The 13276-nt window shown below is 61.3% G+C and overlaps 1 protein-coding gene across 1 annotated transcript; it reads right to left on the bottom strand.

The window, feature by feature from the left end:
* Positions 1 to 8007: 8007 nt before the first annotated feature.
* On the bottom strand, positions 8008 to 10108 carry LOC136536584 (uncharacterized). The gene is made up of 4 exons (XM_066528828.1): positions 9795 to 10108; positions 9184 to 9715; positions 8365 to 8752; positions 8008 to 8099 (listed from the first exon to the last, which is right to left on the bottom strand). Exons 1-4 carry the CDS (start codon positions 10106 to 10108, stop codon positions 8008 to 8010), a joined length of 1326 nt encoding a protein of 441 aa, XP_066384925.1.
* Between the last annotated feature and the right edge of the window lie 3168 nt (positions 10109 to 13276).

Raw genomic sequence — 13276 nt, 5'->3', positions numbered from 1 at the left:
ATAGAACGCTATGTAGCAACATATGTACGTTCCTGGTTCTCCCTTAGAGTATAAAAGGGAGGGACCGGGGCCATTTCTAGGGACGGGAGAACAACGAGCAGAAAGAGGAACTCACCAATAGAACTACACACTTCTACGCTGCTCGAGAACAACGCCTCAAGCAGCCCGCACCACCCCCGCCGAGACCTGGGGCTAGCTCCCTCTCTCACCTAGCTTGTAACCCCCTACTACGAGCACTCCGGTGCAAGGAATACAAGATCGATCTCTCAGACTGGACGTAGGGCGCCGATTGCCTGAACCAGTATAAACCTTGTGTCTCTTTGCATCACCATCGGGGATTAGGGGCACGCAACACAAATTCACTCGTTGGTTGAGGACCCCCCGGTCCGAAACGCCGACAGTTGGCGCGCCAGGTAGGGGCACGCTGCGTGTTAGCTTCATCGTCCCAGCAAGTTCCGGATGGCAGACCCCGTACGACCGTTGCGTCTCGGCACGGTGGTACGGTTCGGGAGCCTAGAGTTCATGTCTCTAGGATGTGGATACGATATGGTACTCCTCACACCCCGAGCTCCACTACCCGACGACGTTACCACAGACCCGCAGCCCAGGCGTAGGCAGCGTCCGGGCCGCAGCTCCCGTAGCACTCGCCAGGCGCGACGCGAGCGAGACCGCCCCGACACCACGCAAGCTCGGGGCAACGCGCCGCGCTCCGCCGGTATCCCTTGCCCAGCTGTTGGTACAGAGTCCCTGGTCGGGGACTTATCTAACCTGAGCTTGGGCAAGGAAAAGATTCCGGCGACGCACGGCGATGCCTCGTCATCGAGTTCTGTCCCACCACCTCCTGAGGGGCTAGCCCCGGTGGAGCGGCGCCCGGCAATGGCACCATCCCCGTACCCCCTCGGGTTGATAAACGCCGCCGCCACCTTCGCTTCCGCCTACGCTTCCAAGCACGCAGAGCCCTCAGGACTCCACCAACGTTTCGCCCTCGACTTCTCCCCCGCAACATCGGCGCACGACCACGCCGACTCCTCGGAAGAAGACGAGGCGTGGGCCGGAGCAGACTTCTCCAGTCTTTGTGACCCCGAAGCCATGCGCCGCTTCATGACTGCAAGCGACTACTGCTTCGGCTACTCCGACTCCAACGACGAAGGGACTTACGATCCGTCTCGTGAGTGCTTCCACGTCGGGCTCGGGATGCCAAGGGCGGGCGAAGAGGACGAGAGGACAGGCAACCATTCCCTGCCCCGGGCAGGGGCGGGCGATGCCACACCTCCTTGTCTCAAAGCCCCGGCAGCACGGAACGAGAATCCCGTCCGTGGGGAGCATCGACGCCCAGACCTAGAGCAGCTCCGCGAGCTTCAAGCCAAGGTTGAACAAGACCGACTCCTCCTGCAACAGCTTCAGGACACTCTCGAGCAGGAGCAGCAAGGGCGCGGTGAGGGCGGAGGAGCCCGATGGAGGGCCTGCGACGTCCATCACCGCATCAACGACAACGAGGGGGGAGAGCCACCCCCAATCTTTAATCGCGCTAGCCAGAATGTCGCAGCGGCTGCGATGCTGGTCCGAGCAATGCCCAAGCCGTCCACCACCGAGGGGCGACGGGTCCACGGAGAGCTCCGCGACCTCCTCGAGACCGCTGTGGTGCAGTAGGCCGAAAGTTCCGCCTCCCGCCGGCGCGGAGGCACTTCGGAGCAACCCACGGCGCAACCTCACCGGGGCCAGGATGCCTCGGTCCGTCCTGAGCCCGCTCGCGCGCCGACGGCCAACGGGGCCCCCTCGGTGCGCGATCGACCTGGAGACCAACGCGAGGCACACGGCAACCACGAAGTAGTCGGCAGGCGGCGGCGCCACGACGATGGAGCCGCCCGGGGCTACCACCCACACCGAGGCGGCCGCTACAACAGCGAAGAGGACCGTAGTCCTTCTCCCGAGCCACCTGGCCCTCGGATCTTTAGTAGAGCCATCCGCAACGCTCACTTCCCAGCCCGGTTCCGGCAACCTACCAACCTCACAAAGTATAGTGGCGAGACGAACCCTGAGCTATGGCTAGCCGATTATCGCCTAGCTTGTCAGCTAGGTGGTGCGGACGATGACCTGCTCATCATCCGCAACCTCCCTTTGTTCTTGTCAGACTCAGCGCGAGCCTAGCTCGAACACCTTCCCCCTGCACAGATCCACGACTGGCACGACTTGGTGAGGGTCTTCGTCGGGAATTTCCACGGCACCTACGTGCGCCCCGGGAACTCCTGGGACCGCAAAGGTTGCCGCCAGAAGCCGGATGAATCTCTTTGAGATTTCATCCGGCGCTTCTCCAAGAAATGCACCAAGTTGCCCCACGTCGGTGACTCGGAAATCGTCCAAGCATTCCTCTCTGGCACCTCCTGCCGAGACCTGGTCCGAGAATTGGGCCGGAACGTACCCACCACAGCGGCCGCACTCCTCGACATCGCCACCAACTTCGCCTCGGGCGAAGAGGCAGTTGGGGCCATCTTCCCCAACAACGACGCCAAGGGGAAGCAGAAGGACGAGGCCCCCGAGGCCTCGCCCACCCACGTCCCCAAGAGAAAGAAGAAGGGTCGCCCAGGGAAGCAGGAGGTCCTCGAGGCTGGCCATGTCGCCACAGCAGATCGCAGGAATCCCCGAGGCCCCCGGGGCCCCGGGCTATTTGACGACATGCTTAAGAAGCCCTGTCCTTACCATCAAGGTCCGGTGAAGCATGCCCTCGAGGAGTGCACCATGCTCCGGTGTTACTACGCCAGGCTTGGGCTCCCCGACGACGATGACGCCAGGAAAAGGGGCGCCGGCGAGAGGGATGGCGACAAAGATGATGGGTTCCCCGAGGTACGCAACGCCTTCATGATCTTTGGTGAACCCTCGGCATGCCTCATGGCGCGCCAGCGAAAGAGGGAACGCCGGGAGGTCTTCTCGGTCAAGGTGGCCACCCCCGGTACCTCGATTGGTCTCAGGAGGCAATCACCTTTAATCGGGATGACCATCCCGATTATGTTCCAAACCCCGGGCAGTACCCACTTGTCGTCGACCCGATCGTCGGCAACACCCGGCTTACCAAAGTGCTCATGGACAGAGGCAGCGGCCTCAACATCCTCTACGTCAACACTCTAGAGCTCCTGGAGCTCGACCAGTCACGGCTCCGAGGTGGTTCCGCGCCCTTCCATGGCATCGTGCCAGGAAAGCGCACACGACCCCTCGGGCGCATCGACTTACCCGTCTGCTTCGGCACTCCCTCCAACTACCGCAAGGAGGTCCTCACCTTCAAGGTGGTTGGATTCAAGGGGGCTTACCACGCCATCTTAGGGCGCCTGTGCTACGCTAAGTTCATGGCGGTCCCCAACTACACCTACCTCAAGCTCAAGATGCCAGGCCCCAACGGCATCATCACCGTCAAGTCCACGTACGAACATGCATACGACTGCGACGTCGAGTGCATCAAGTACGCCGAGGCCATCGTGGAGGCCGAGACCCTCATCGCCAATCTCGACCAGCTTGGTAGCGAGGTTCCCGACGCCAAGCGGTGCGTCGGGACCTTCGAGCCCGCAGAGGCCGTCAAGCTCATCCATGTCGATCCCACCGTCCCCAACAGCCGAGGACTGAAGATCAGCGCCACCCTCGATAGCAAATAGGAGGCCGTGCTCGTCGACTTTCTCCGTGCGAACGTCGATATGTTCGCGTGGAGTCCCTCGGACATGCCGGGCATACCAAGGGAGGTCGCCGAGCACGCCTTAGATATCCGGGTGGGCTCCAGGCCGGCAAAGCAGCACCTGCGCCGGTTCAACGAGGAGAAGCGCAGGGCCATCGGCGAAGAAGTGCAGAAGCTCATGGCAGCCGGGTTCATCAAGGAAGTATTCCATCCAGAGTGGTTGGCTAACCCTGTATTAGTCAGGAAGAAAAGTGGCAAGTGGAGGATGTGCGTGGACTACACTAGTCTAAATAAAGCATGCCCGAAGGTCCCATTCCCACTACCACGAATTGACCAAATCGTCGACTCCACTGTAGGATGCGAAACCCTCTCCTTCCTTGATGCGTATTCCGGCTACCACCAAATCAAGATGAAAGAGTCCGACCAGCTCGCGACTTCTTTCATCACTCCATTCGGCATGTACTGCTACGTAACCATGCCGTTCGGCCTCAGAAACGTAGGGGCTACTTACCAGCGGTGCATGATCCAAGTCTTTGGCGAACACATCGGGCGAACCATCGAGGCCTACGTGGATGACATCGTAGTCAAGTCCAGGAAGGCCGGTGATCTCGTCGGTGACTTGGAGGTTGCCTTCACATGTCTCAGAGAGAAGGGCATCAAGCTCAACTCCGAGAAGTGTGTCTTCGGGGTTCCCCGAGGCATGCTCTTGGGATTCATAGTCTCGGAACGTGGTATCGAGGCCAACTCGGAGAAGGTCTCGGCCATGACCAACATGGGCCCGATCCGAGACCTCAAAGGGGTGCAGAGGGTCATGGGATGCCTTGCGGCCCTAAGCCGCTTCATCTCGCGCCTCGGCGAAAAAGGCCTGCCCCTGTACCGCCTCTTGAGAAAGTCCGAGCGCTTTTCTTGGACCACCGAGGCCAAGGAAGCCCTCGCCAAGCTCAAAGCACTGCTCACCAACCCCCCCGTCCTGCTTCCGCCCACCGAGGGCGAGCACCTCTTACTCTATGTCACCGCGATGACCCAAGTGGTCAGCGCGGCCATAGTAGTCGAGAGGCAGGAGGAGGGACATGCTCTACCCGTCCAATGACCTGTCTACTTCATCAGCGAAGTGCTCTCCGAGACTAAGACGCGTTACCCCCACATCCAGAAGCTGGTTTACACCGTAGTCTTGGCTCGACGCAAGCTGCGTCACTACTTTGAGTCCCACCTGGTGACTGTGGTGTCGTCTTTTCCTCTAGGAGAGATAATCCAAAACCGGGAGGCCTCGGGTAGAATAGCCAAGTGGGCTGTCAAACTCATGGGGGAAACCTTGTCTTTCGCACCTCGGAAAGCGATCAAATCACAGGTCCTGGCCGACTTTGTAGCCGAGTGGACCGACACACAGCTGCCACCCGCTCAAATCCAATCAGAATGCTGGACCATGTACTTCGACGGGTCTCTGATGAAGACTGGGGCTGGCGTGGGCCTGCTCCTAGTCTCGCCCCTCGGAGTACACATGCGCTACATGATCCAGCTTCACTTCGCCGCCTCCAACAACGTGGCCGAATACGAGGCCCTCGTCACGGCCTGCAAATCGCCATCGAACTTGGAGTGCGACGTCTCGACGTATGGGGTGATTCGTAGTTCGTCGTCGATCAGGTGATGAAAGAGTCAAGCTGCCATGACCCCAAAATGAAGGCGTACTGCACGATAGTATGTCGCCTAGAGAACAAGTTTGATGGTCTCAAACTCAACCACGTTGCGTGAAAGTACAACAAGGCCGCGGACGAACTAGCAAAGATGGTGTCGGCGAGGGCCCCGGTCCCCCCGAACGTCTTCGCCAGAGACCTCCGCAAACCTTCCATCGACTGCACCTCGGCGGCAGAAGATGGCTCACCGGTCAAGCCCATCGAAGGGCCCGAGGCCCCCTCTGCCGCCGAGACCTCCGCAGTCGAGCCTGAAGTCATGGAAATCGAAGCAGAGCCTCCCAAGGCCAACCAGGGTACGGACTGGCGAGTCCCGTTCCTTGATTACCTCATCCGGGGAGAGCTCCCTGCAGACAGGACCAAAGCCCGACGGCTTGCACGGCGAGCCAAAACTTACGTCCTCTGCGACCACGAGTTGTACAGGCAAAGCCCGTCAGGCGTCCTCCAACGATGCATCACTACCGAGGCAGGCCAGGCCCTGCTTTGGGACTTGCATGCAGGGGCCTGCGGGCACCATGCGGCGCCTCGGACACTCGTCGGAAACGCCTTTCGCCAAGGTTTCTACTGGCCAACGGTGGTTGCCAACGCCACCAAGCTAGTACGCTCCTACGAGGGATGTCAGTACTATGCGCGGCAGACGCACCTCCCGGCCCAAACCCTCCAAACCATCCCCGTCACATGGCCATTCACCGTGTGGGGTCTGGACATGGTTGGGCCTCTGCAGAAGGCCCCCGGGGGCTACACCCTCCTGCTGGTAACCATCGACAAGTTCTCCAAGTGGATCGAGGCTCGCCCGATCACGCAAATCAAATCCGAGCAAGCGGTTCTATTCTTCACTGACATCATCCACAGATTCGGGGTTCCTAACACCATCATCACTGACAATGGGACACAATTCACCGGTCACAAGTTCCTGATGTTCTGCGATGACCACCACATCCGGGTGGCCTGGTCGGCCGTAGGACACCCTAGGACGAATGGCCAGGTAGAGCGTGCCAACGGCATGATCCTACAAGGCCTTAAGCCAAGAATATTCAACCGGTTGAAGAAGTTTGGCAAGAAATGGCTTGCCGAACTCCCGTCAGTCATCTGGAGCCTAAGAAACACCCCGAGCCGAGCCACGGGATTCACACCATTCTTCCTGGTCTAAGGAGCCGAGGCCATCCTCCCCACTGACTTAGAATACGGTTCCCCGAGGCTACAGGCGTACAACGAGCAAAGCAACCGCACTGCCCGCGAAGACGCCCTCGACCAACTAGAGGAAGCCCGAGACGTCGTGCTGCTACACTCAGCCAGGTACCAGCAAGCCCTACGACGCTACCAAGCCCGGCGCGTCCAAAGCCGAGACCTGAAGGTGGGCGACCTGGTGCTGAGACTGAGGCAGAGCAACAAGGGCCGCCACAAGCTGACCCCACCCTGGGAAGGGCCGTACATCGTCGCTCAAGTGCTGAAGCCCGGGACCTACAAGTTAGCCAACGAGAAGGGCGAAGTCCTCACCAACGCTTGGAACATAGAACAGCTACGTCGTTTCTACCCTTAAATTTCCAAGCATTGTATATTTTGTTTCTCGAAATACATTAAAGAAGCGTCTTTAGTTGTTCTAATTTTTCGAGAAACCCCCATCAATGGGAACCTGTCCCGTACTAGGACAAGTCGATTACAAAAAAACCTAAAGACCAGAGGTTCGCCTCAAGAGCAAAAGGCTAGCCGAGCCGAGAGATAGGCCTACGCCTCCAGGCTACGGCAACTCCCTCACCACCTTTCACTCGAGAGGCAGCCCAGGCTCCGAGGGGGTTTTTTCAAAGGACTTGTCTAGAAATCGGAACAGAAGGTAAAACGCTTTACGATAACGCTTCAAGGGAGACTCGGCCATGCCTCCGCAGGGCCAAGCCTCCCTCGGGGGCTAGAAGGGGGGGAACCCCCCTAAGTCCCAGACACCATTTCTTAGTCGATTTTCAGTTAAATTCCTACGCCAAACTCTCTCTAGCGCGCTCTAACAGACCATTTGTAAAGAACCTAAGGACCAAAAGTATGTCTCAAGGCTAAAACGCCGGCCGAGCTGTGAGAACGACCTACGCCTCCGGGCTACGGCAACTCCCTCACCACCTTTTACCCGAGGGACAACTTAGGCTCCAAGGGAGTTTTTACAGATGATATGCTCGGAGGCGAGACAGAGGACAGAGGCTCGGAAATACAATAAAACGATTAGAAAAAACGTATATATACAAGCACCTCACAAAGGCCTCGACAGCCACAAACGTCACGATACAGTAATAAATCTAACTTATTACATGGCCCCCTCAGCCCAGGTCAAGGCGCAGGGTCTCCCGCGTCGGCAGACGGCAAAGGAGGGACCACCTCCTCTTCGAACAGCTTCGCCAACGCCGTGCCGGGGCCCTCGACTGCCGCCTCCAGCCTCGTCAGCTCCTCCTCGGCCTCGACGGCATCCTCGGACAGGACATAGTCGTCATTGATGCCTTCGACGTCGACGCCGGCGTAGTGCGAGGAGACGACGGCCAGGGCACGTTTGACGCCTGTGTGTAGCGCCTCTCGCAGTCGCTGACGCGTTTGGCCAATCAACACAGTCAGGCGGCTCCTAAGGGAGCTGCCCGATTGAACCCCCTCCATCTCCAGGGCCTCGCATACGGCGCGAGCGGTGCTCTACAGCACGTCGTGCTCCTCGATCTCGCGATCGAGCACTGTCTGCAGCGCGACGGAGGCCTCGGTCAACCGTGAGACCTCATCGTCCAACCCTGTGCCAAAACAAGTAGAATGGGATTAAGCGTCAAAGAAAACAAGCCAAATAGGGGCGCGAGGCCTACGGGACTCACCCTTGGCCTTCTCCTCCTAGCGCCGGACCTCGACCTGAGAGGCCTTGGCCTTCTCCTTCCAGCGCTGGACCTCGACACGAGAGGCCTCGGCTGCCCTAGAAGCCTCCTTCTCCAGTTCTACGTCGCGATAAGAAGTCAGGTGTCGAACGCATGAAAAAACGAACGAAACAAAGGGAACAGGACTCACCCTCGGCCGCCTTGGTAGCCTCTGCCAAGGCACCTTTCGTCAGCTCGTGCGCCCGCTGCTCCGCACCCAGCTGCCCAGCGGTGGCTACGACAGTGGCCCTCACTTCTTCCGCCCAGGAGTTGGAGGCGTCTCGCTCGTCGGCCACACGGGTCAGTTCCTCCTCTAGCTCCTTGACCCGTGCCACCAAAGGGGTGACCTGCCCCTGAGCCGTGGCCGCCTCAGCCTCCCGGTTGTCACAGCGAAGACGGAGATCCTCCGCCTCCGCGCTCCGTGCCGACAGAAGCTCGTTGGCGTGGGCGAGCAGCTCCCTCTGCCGACAGAGCTCGTCCCAGACGCCCCTCTCCCGCCGAAGGAACAGCGACTTCCCGAAGGACCGGGCCTCGAGCTCCTGAATAGGCAGAACACAAGTTGAGCACTACGAATAAACCCAGAGAAAGACGAAGTCGCACGAGAAAGGGGGGATACGTACCTACGAGACCCCGGGCAGGTCATTGGCCACGACGGACAGCGTGTCCGCAGCGACCGTTCCGCCAGGCTATGGTACTGCTCGAGGGTGTCCCAGCGACCCCCCTCGGCCACGTCCTCAAGGGCAAAGATGGGCTCCCCCTCGGGGTCGTCCCGGCTCCGCCACCAGACGCGCGGGTGATCCCACCCGTACGGCTCAGGCCGCACCCACACGAGGGCCGCACTTCCCTCGCCCGAAGCCGAAGCCGGCTGTTCCACGGCGCTGGCCGCCCTGGCATCGGCCACCCCCTTCCCCTAGGAAGCATTGTCGGCAGGGATCGGGCGGACCTCCGCCTCCCGGGTGCTCCCCTGTACCGGAAGCACGCTCTGAATTGGTGGCAGGGTTGAGGCTTGCCTCGCCTCCGTCTCCACCTCTAGGTCTGCCACCCTCGCCGTGCTCACTCCGGCCTCCACCACTCTGGCCCCGAAGTTCCTGGGTGCCGCGATCTCCACTACCTCGGCCCCTGAGGTCCGGAGGGCCTCGACAACCGTGGGGGCCTCGACCTCGACCTCGCCCTCGGTAGCCTCGACGACCGAGGGGGCCTCGACCTCGACCTCGCCCTCGGTGGCCTCGACAACCGAGGGGGCCTCGACCCCGACCTCGCCCTCGGTGGCCTCCACGGCCGAGGGGGTCTCGGCCGCACCCACAGTGGCCTCGACAGCTACAGGTGCTACGACCTCGTGGAGTGTAGGCTCCTCCTCCTCCTCTCGCCCCACAGCCGCCTGGGTAGCCCCTACCTGGGCGACCAACTCCTGTACCTCCACCGCCCCTGGGGCGATGGAACCCGTGCCCACCTTGAGCGCCTTGCGCGGCGCAAAGGCAGGCACTTCCGCCTGACGCTTCTGGCTGAGGGCAAGACACGGTCAGACCCGCGACCAAAACAAAAGCAGGAGATGTTAAAAGACTTCACTAGCGAAATACTCACCCCGAGCGGATGCCCAACCGCTTCTTCACCACGTCCCTCCTCTGCAACGGCGGCGGTGGCGCGGCCCCCGTGTCCGCCGAGGCCGGCCGACCTTCGCCGGACTCCAGCGCTCGCTCAACCCTCGGTGGAGCCAGCCCCGCAGCCGCCTGCTCCACCTCTGCTGTCGAGCCCAGCGGGCTAACGGCGTGCTTTCCCAACGCCCTCGTCTCGGGCGTATCGGTCTCGGCCGCGGGGCGGGCGCTCATCTGCCCTGAGTCACCGTCTTCTCCTCCTCCTTGGGACGCCGGACCGCCCGCCGACGCCCCAAGAACCATCTCCCTGACGTCAGGGAGGTGGTCGAGGGGACCCCGCCCCCCCCTCACCACCATCATCGCCGCTCGAACCCTCCACCGACGTCGACGGAGAAGCCTCCACGGGGAGACCCTCGAGCTTCTGCTTCCGGCGACGCTTTTCCAGAGCGTCGCGCTCAACAATCTTCTTCTTACGCTTTGCCGCCTTAGCATCCTTCTTCTTCTTCTGGGCCTCCGCATACGCCCGGTTCACCGCCCGCCGCTGTGTGTCTTCGGGGACGGGCGGTGGGGAGGCTCGTATGTCCCTCATCCCCTACAAAAAACGACGAATACGAATAAGGGCTCAGGCCAAGAAGAGGAACAAGGAGGTCTCGGAGGCTGTAGCCGCACACGACTCACCGGGGAAAGGTACCCCGGCGTCGGGCGCATCGGGAACGGGGACAGGCCGCCGATCTTCTGCCGCCCCTCGACCGCCTCGTTCACCCGGCGCAGAACCTCCTCATCGGAGAGGGGCGCGGCGGACATCCGGATGCCGTCAATCGGCTCGTCCGGCGTCATCTCGAACAAATGTCACCGCCGCGCCATCAGCGGCAGCACCCTCCGGTGATGGAAGGCCGTCATCGCCACTGCCGCCGTAAGGCCATGATCGCGCAGCCTCTCCAGCGCCTTCAGCAGCGGCCGTAGCCTGTGTTGCTCCTCGCTCGGGACGCCATACCACCAGTGCTCTGGCTGAACCTCCACTACCCTCCCAGTATAAGGAGGAAGCCCGCCGTCGTCGTTGCGGAGGTAAAACCAGCTGGAGTACCAGCGACGATTGGACGACGTGAGTTGGGCTGGGATGTAGAGGTTCAGCCGGTCCTGACGCACTTGGAGAGTGCAGACGCCGGTCCTCGTCGCCTTCCTCGTGCCCGTCATACCCGTTGGCCTGGTGGTATGCGTCGCCCAAAACAGGTGAAGCCACAGCTCCTAATGGGGAGGGATTCCCAGGTACCCCTCGCAGACGGCGACGAAGGTGGCCGCCTGCACAATGGAGTTGGGGTTGAAGTTGTGGAGCTCCACGCCATAGTAATGCGGGAGTGCCCGCATGAACCGATCCATCGGAAGGCCGAAACCACGCTCGTGGAAGGACACGAAGCTCACGACGTAGCCGTCGCGAGGCCTCGGCTCTGGTTCACCTCCCGGAGCCATCCACTCCGGCCTGCTGGGATTGGTGATCGGGCGGAGGAGACCGTCATCGACGAGCGACTGCAGCACTCCCACGGTCACGTCAGACCGATCCCATGGGTCCACCGGGAGGACCACGACGTTGGCCATGCGCGCGGTTGAGGTCGCGACTACGGCGGTAAGGCTCGCTTTCTGCCTCTCACTCCCCCCTCTCTCCCTCCTTCCCGGTGCTCTCTGTTTTTCTTTAGCAACAGCTAGAAGGCAGCAAAGGCAGACGCAGGCAAGGTAAGGGGAGAAGGGGCGAGGCTCGTTTCGTATTTATGCAGGGAAGGGAGCAAATCGTGGGCGACGAAATCGGGGAAGTTTCCCCCAAAAATTCGCTGCGGTTATCCAGATCCGGTCTTACCGCCCACGCGCCCACTCCCTCCTCATTAATTGCGCATACGGTTACGTCCCGTCGGCTGACCCCACGTTGCGTCCAACCACAGCAGCAGCAGGCGCCGTTTCGCCTCCCTAAAAAAGCCGCCTCAAAAGACGCGACTGCCGTTGTTAGCCGTAGGGAGAGAAATAACCCCCACCCGATTCCTTTCAGGCAAAGGAACTGGGCACCGAGCCCACTACGGTCCAGGGGTTCGAAGGCTGGGCCCTTAGGGGTTTCGACAGCCGCCCCAGGGCAACAGAGTCAGGGGCAACTACGGGCGAGCCTGTACGAGGCCGAGGCCCAAGTAAGCGAAATGCTTGGGACGCCCTGTGTCGTGTCCGAGACCGGCAGGGAGGTCTCCAAACGGGATCCCACCATAGGGAGGCACCGAGCCACCAAGGCCCAGCGAACGGCCTCGGCACCCACTAGAGAAACCCTCCTGTACTCTTGGAGCGCGTCTCTAGACCGCTAGCCGACCCCCAGCGAACGGGGTACGGGCCTCCACTCGGACTTACCCGATAACAGCTCACCGGAAATGCCATCGCTCGCGCCCACCGAGGGTAGCGTGGCACATTCCACCCCTCCTTCCGAGCGAAAAGGAAGCGCGAGGGTCGAACAAAAAGTCAGGAGAACCCCTGACGGCCCTCTTGCTCCGTACAGAGGCTAAGGGACTCTTCCTGCAAAACATTGCCGAGGCCCAGCGACTTCAGCTCGCACACAAGGGGGCTCGGCAAAACAAACCCTCCTTTCGAGCGAAAAGGAAGCGCGAGGGTCGTTCAAAAAGCCAGAAGAACTCCTGACGGCCCTCTTGCTCCGTGCAGAGGCTAGGGAGCTCCTTCTGCAAAGACGCCAAGACCCCGCGACCTAGGCTCGCACCCGAGGGGGGCTCGGCAGACAGACCCTCACGCGCGGGGGGCGAACCAAAAGCCAGGGGGACCTCTGACCGCTCTCTCGCTCCGTGCGAGAGACTCGGGGGCTCCTCCTGCAACTTTGCCGAGACCCAGCGGCTCAGGCTCGCACACGAGTGGGCTCGGCAAACAACCCCCCGTCCGAGCGAAAAGGACGTGCGGGGGACGGACAAAAAAGTCAGGAGGACCCCTGACCGCCCTCTCGTTCCGTGCGGAGGCTCGGGGGCTCTTCCTGCACCCAAGATAAAGACAAGCGACCCAAGCCCGTTACGGTCCAGGGGTTCGAAGGCGGGCCCCCAGGGGTTTCGACAGCTGCCCCAGGGCAAAAGAGTCAGGGACGACTACGGGCGAGCCTATACGAGGCCGAGGTCCAAGCAAGCGAAATGCTTGGGACGCCCTGAGTCGTGTCCGAGACCGGCAGAGGTCTCCGAATGGGATCCCACCGTAGGGAGGCACCGAGCCACCGAGGCCCAGCGAACGGCCTCGGCACCCACTAGAGAAACCCTCCGGTACTCTTGGAGCGCGTCTCCGGACCGCTAGCCTACCCCCAGCGAACGGGGTACGGGCCTCCACTCGGACTTACCCGATAAAAGCTCACCGGAGATGTCATCGCTCGCGCCCACCGAGGGTAGCATGGCATCTTCCACCCCTCCTTCCGAGCGAAAAGGAAGCGCGAGGGTCATACAAAAAGCCGGGGGA

This window comes from Miscanthus floridulus, chromosome 2 (genome assembly GCF_019320115.1).
Source record: "Miscanthus floridulus cultivar M001 chromosome 2, ASM1932011v1, whole genome shotgun sequence".
NCBI lineage: Eukaryota > Viridiplantae > Streptophyta > Magnoliopsida > Poales > Poaceae > Miscanthus > Miscanthus floridulus.
Note: the sequence above shows the minus strand (reverse complement) of the source record. Positions and strands in the feature narration are given on the sequence as shown.